General features: G+C 33.2%; 1 protein-coding gene across 1 annotated transcript; it reads left to right on the top strand.

Annotated features, from left to right (window-relative positions):
* Positions 1-772: 772 nt before the first annotated feature.
* Positions 773-4,863, top strand: LOC135961237 (uncharacterized). The gene is made up of 2 exons (XM_065512730.1): positions 773-2,671; positions 2,731-4,863. The coding sequence occupies exons 1-2, from the start codon at positions 773-775 to the stop codon at positions 4,861-4,863; spliced, it is 4,032 nt and encodes a 1,343-aa protein (XP_065368802.1).
* The last annotated feature ends 991 nt before the right edge of the window (positions 4,864-5,854 follow it).

A 5,854-nucleotide genomic window follows, 5' to 3' on the forward strand; every position in this document is an offset into this window, starting at 1 on the left:
TCCTTGCAAAGAGTACAGAATAAAGCATTGAAGTGTGTTTTTAATTTGCCCATAACATATTCAACTTCGGATTTATATAATAATATTTCAAAAACTATTTTGCCTGTCCATGGTTTATATAAAATGCAGCTTTTGCTATATGTATATAAAGCAATACATAATATTGGTCATCATACCATTATATTTAATAGAAACCAAATAGCTTTCAACACAAGAAACAGTACAAATCTACGAGTAGCAAGATGCAGATTGGAAACTACAAAACAACGAGTGGAATATATGGGTAGCATAGAATTTAATAATCTTCCACAAGATCTAAGAAATTTAGAACGAATTTCAGTTTTTAAAAGAAAATTAAAACAATTGCTACTTGAAAATATTGAAATGCTTCTTTTGTAAATATGAATATAAAAATGTAATTATGAAATAATCACTTCATATTGTAAAATTATTGCTTCTTTTATTTTTATATTATAAAATTGTATAAATTTTTGCATTGAATTATAATGCCAACTTGCCTCAACAATGTCTTCGTGACGCAGAGGCACTAAACTTTATGGAAAATAAATAAATATGAATTATTATCACTAAAAAAAAAAAAAAAAAAAAAAGATGTCAATCCTTTGATATTATTGCAACCAACGCAACATCCAGATCATCTCAATTTATACCTAGAAAACAAACTTCATTCGTCGTTTCTGGTGATCAATATTGTAATCTTTGCGAAGGTTCGGATTATCATAACCCATTCAAATGTACATTCTTTACGAACATGGATCCTATAGCTCGTTATGAACTAGTAAAACGAAGGGGTTTATGTTTAAATTGTTTGTTTCCTAACCACATTTCTAACAACTGCCCTTCGAATAATCGCTGTCAGCACTGTCGAGTAAGTCACCATACTCTACTACACAGAGAAAAGGTTAAACACAATCCAATTGCTGCAGACAGTGTCACTATAAATGAAGGAAATCCGAATTGTAACACGCCTACTGTACTAAAGGTAACAAGAAATAGAAGTGAGGTTGTATTGGCTACAGCTTTGGTCGAATTGTCTGTTGCATCTGGAAAAAAAATGGTGGCTAGAGCATTGTTGGACTCGGCTTCACAATTACATTTTATTACCGAAAGAGTTGCCCAAACTCTTCATTTACCTCGTCAAAAAACAGATTTGGATATCTCAGGAATTGGAGATAATTCAATTAAGGCATATTACCAATGTTCACTTACCCTTAAGTCTACGAATTACCCTCAAATATCAACTATTAACGCTATCATACTTTCTTCGATAACAACATGCCAGCCAAATAAACACATTAATACGGAATCTTGGAATATTCCCACAAACATAAAATTAGCTGATCCGAATTTTTATCGACCCGGTTCAATTGATATACTTCTTGGAGCTAGTGTGTTTTATGAATTTCTTATGGTAGGTCAAATAAAACTTCGAGATAATCTACCTATTTTACAAAAAACTTCCTTAGGATGGATAGTGACAGGCGCAATATCATCAATATCTCATTCACCATCAGTACCACCAAGAAATTCCGTATTTAGTGCTACAATCCTAGAAAAATTAAATGATTGTTTAGAAAAATTTTGGATAATTGAAGATCATCATAGAATAAACAAGGAAGAAACCAATAATGATTGTGAGCGATATTTTGAAGAAACTACGTCTAGATGTCCACAAACAAACAAATTTGTTGTTAGATTGCCATTTAAACCAACTGCACAAAAACTGGATGAGTCATATGATATCGCACTTAAACGATTTTTATTGTTAGAAAAACGATTAAAATGTAATAAAAAACTTAATGATGAGTATTCATCATTTATTAAGGAATATATCGAAATGAATCATATGCAATTAGTGCCAAGAAAACAGGTGTCATCAAAATTATTAAATTTTATTCCTCATCATTGTGTAATTAAAAACGACAGTTCTACAACAAGACTTCGAGTCGTATTCGATGCGTCCTGCAAAACTTCTAATGGTCTATCGCTAAATGACATTCTTCGAACTGGGCCAACACTACAGGATGACTTATTCACAATCTTATTTCGTTTTCGTTTACACCGCTATGTTTTAATGGCTGATATTGAAAAAATGTTTCGACAGGTTCTCGTCAATCCGGAAGATTTAAATTTTCAATGCATTTTGTGGCGTAATTCATCGATGGAGGATGTGGATGTTTACCAATTACAAACAATTACATACGGCACTAGCTGTGCCACATTTTTAGCCACAAAGTGTCTACAACAACTTGCTAAGGACAATGAAAATGTTTTTCCAACAGGTGCTCAAGTGACTATTAAAGATTTTTACGTAGATAATCTAATGACTGGTGCTAATACAGTAGAGGAGGTAATCGAAATAAAAAATCAAGTAGTTCAGATGTTAAAGGCTGGTGGATTTCCATTACGAAAATTTGCTTCAAATGTTCCAGATGTTATTAAAGATGTTAGTTCTTCAGATAGAGAACAAATAATAAAAATACATGGCACAGAGTTCATAAAGGCTCTTGGTTTAAAATGGTCACCAAAGGAAGACAATTTTCTTTTTGACTACGAAATACCATTATCGAAGACAAAAATAACTAAACGTAAAATTTTATCCCACATCGCAACATTTTTTGATCCGTTGGGTTGGATAAATCCTATCATCGTAAGTTGTAAAATTTTAATGCAAAACATATGGACACTTAAACTTGCTTGGGACGAAAGTGTACCCAATGGATTGCCACACAATGGGAAGATATTTGTCAACAAATGCCACAAATCGCAGAAATTAGAATACCAAGGTTAGTACAAATAAATTCTGACACAGAAATTCATGCCTTTGCAGACGCAAGTACAAAGGCTTATGGAACATGCATATATGCTGTTACCAGAACAGGTGATATGAGTACATCGTCATTGTTGTGTGCAAAATCGCGTGTTGAGCTGATTAAACCAATTACGTTACCCAGACTAGAACTATCAGCAGCACTCTTATCGTCTGAGCTACTTAACGAGGTATGCAAAATTAAAAATGTTTCCCCGAATAACATTCATTGCTGGAGTGACTCTTCAATTACTCTATCATGGATAAAGGGGGATGCAACAAAATGGAACCAGTTTGTGTCTAATAGAGTTCAAAAAATCAAAAATATTACTACAAATTTTGAATGGCACTACTGCCCAACAGCAGAAAATCCTGCAGACTTAGTGTCTAGAGGAGTCAAGGTTGCTGATCTCATAGACAAGAAATTATGGTTTGAAGGCCCAGAATTTCTCCAAAAATCACGCAATAGTTGGCCACAATTACCACATCACATTAATGAAGATCTTCCTGAAAAATTAATGAACACTACAACACTTATCGTAAATCAAACACCAAATATATTCTTTGATTTTAAATACATCAATAATTATAAAAAGACTCTAAGAATTTTCTCCTATGTAAACCGATTTATTGCTTTAGTCAAAAAAACAAAGGAAGTTGAAAAGGGTCTAATCACACTTGATGAAGAAAATAAAGCCTTGTTAAATATCTGTACTATCATTCAACTGGAATCTTTTCCTGAAGAATATAAAACATTATCAAAAACTAACGTTGTAAATCACCAATCAAAATTATTGCAACTTTCACCATTCATCAAAGATGGTTTAATTCGTGTAGGCGGTCGCCTTCAAAATTCATCGTTGTCTTTTGATACTATTCACCCTATTGTATTGCCTAATCATCACCCATTTGTTCGAACACTAATTAATCATTATCATCGAATATACATGCACGCTGGAACTCAAACACTCAACAGTCTTCTTCGTGATCACTTTTGGATTATAGATGCTCGCAACACTATACGCCACACAATACACAATTGCATTATCTGTTATCGTTGTCGACCCCAAATCTGTCAACAAATAATGGGATCATTGCCTAGAGATAGAGTTGAACCTTCATACCCATTTGCTACTACCGGAGTGGACTATTGCGGTCCATTTTCAATTACTCATCGTATAAGAGGTAAGCAACCAACTAAAGTATACATTGCCGTATTTATTTGCTTCACAACGAAGGCTATTCATATGGAGTTGGCAATGGATCTTACCACAATAGCATTCATAGCAGCTCTAAAACGATTCATAGCCAGAAGAGGTAAATGTCATACGATATATTCAGATAATGCTACCAATTTCGTTGGAGCAAATAAGGAATTGAAATCATTACTTCAACATTTCTTATCATCGGACCACATAGCTGCCGTCAGCGAGAACTGTAAACAACAAGGTATAAAGTGGAAATTTATACCTCCCCGATCCCCACACTTTGGTGGCTTGTGGGAAAGTGCTGTAAAACAAGCCAAATATTTTCTTCGTAGAGCTGTAGGCACGTATCTATTTTCGTATGATGAACTACAAACCATATGTTGCCAAGCTGAAGCAATTGTTAACAGTCGACCACTTACACCAATGTCCAGTGATCCCGATGACCTTCGCGCAATAACTCCATCACATTTCCTGATCGGCCGAACAGCTCAAACGATACCAGAACCTTCTGTCGAATATCTTGTGTCAGGGACACTTAATCGATACCAACAGATTCAATGGGCTCAGCAACATTTTTGGCAAAGATGGCAAAAGGAGTATTTGAATGAACTACAAAGAAAAAGCAAATGGACTACCCAGTATGTGAACTTACAACCAAATGATATGGTACTAGTTAAAGAAGACAATTCACCACCAATGAAATGGCATCTAGGTCGCATATTGGAAACAATACATGGTCCAGATAACCAAGTAAGAGTTGTTGTTGTCAAAACAAGTGATGGTCAACATAAGAGGGCTATACAAAAATATGTAAATTACCAATAAATTGAACCAGCACATGGCGGGGGAGTATGTTTAGCCCTTAGTGGGTTAATTATGTTCTCATTATTTATATTATTGCTTTTTCTTATTTTCTTTAACATTATTTATCTCATCATTTTTAACAACAACAACATAATAACTGTTACACATATTATTAGTAATATTATTGTCGTTATTGCTTATTATAATACACATATTCAAGGTTAACTACTTTTATTTCAACTTTCCAGTAGAATATGTAGATCAAAGGAAAATATGTATACCTACATAATTGTAATTTAGTGAGTTTTTGGCTATTGAAGTGACAACTATTGTAACATTAACAAAAAATAAAGAACTTTGTACATTATATTAAAATAAAAAGACTATTTTTTTGTGGATTCACTTAAAGGGTTTGAAAACTATCAAATCTACACACATATTGTAACAAATATTCTTTTCAAAAATCACATTTATTACAGTTAATTAAACACTAAACATAAATAATAACTTAAAACTAAATATTGTACATATTTTTGTTTTTTTGTTATGATACCTTTTCTCTTGGATGTTTGTGATGCCGCCATGACCAGCTCAGGAGACCTACGGCGTGCGTTCTCAACCCGCATTCACAAACGACTGACCACAACAATAAAAAAAAAACACAGAAACTAACACATTAAATTGCAAAACTAACTCTAACCACAAAGACATAAACTACCAGGGAACGGTGTATTTCCCCTGTTCGCGTCACCCTTTCCCAACCTTTGCCATCAATTTAAACTTCTCTGATGACCCCTTCTACAATCAAATACCTGTTTTGTTCTCACTTTTACTCACAACATCTTATAAACCATTGCTTCGAAAATCCCCAACAAAATTATTTAACACAACATTTTCTTTTATATACTTAATAACAACAAACAAATTTATTCAAATAAAACTAAACTAAAATTAAACAATTTACGATATACACTTAACATTAATTAAATCCTGTCAGTAATATTAAAATTTT

The sequence above is a fragment of the Calliphora vicina genome, chromosome 5, assembly GCF_958450345.1.
Source record: "Calliphora vicina chromosome 5, idCalVici1.1, whole genome shotgun sequence".
Lineage (NCBI taxonomy): Eukaryota > Metazoa > Arthropoda > Insecta > Diptera > Calliphoridae > Calliphora > Calliphora vicina.

Excerpts from the sequence above, each read along its gene's own strand:
- LOC135961237 (XM_065512730.1), top strand. The coding sequence starts at position 773 with ATGGATCCTATAGCTCGTTATGAACTAGTAAAACGAAGGGGTTTATGT. Across the intron at positions 2,672-2,730 it reads GTTGGATAAATCCTATCATC|TGTACCCAATGGATTGCCAC; the intron begins GTAAGTTGTAAA and ends TTGGGACGAAAG.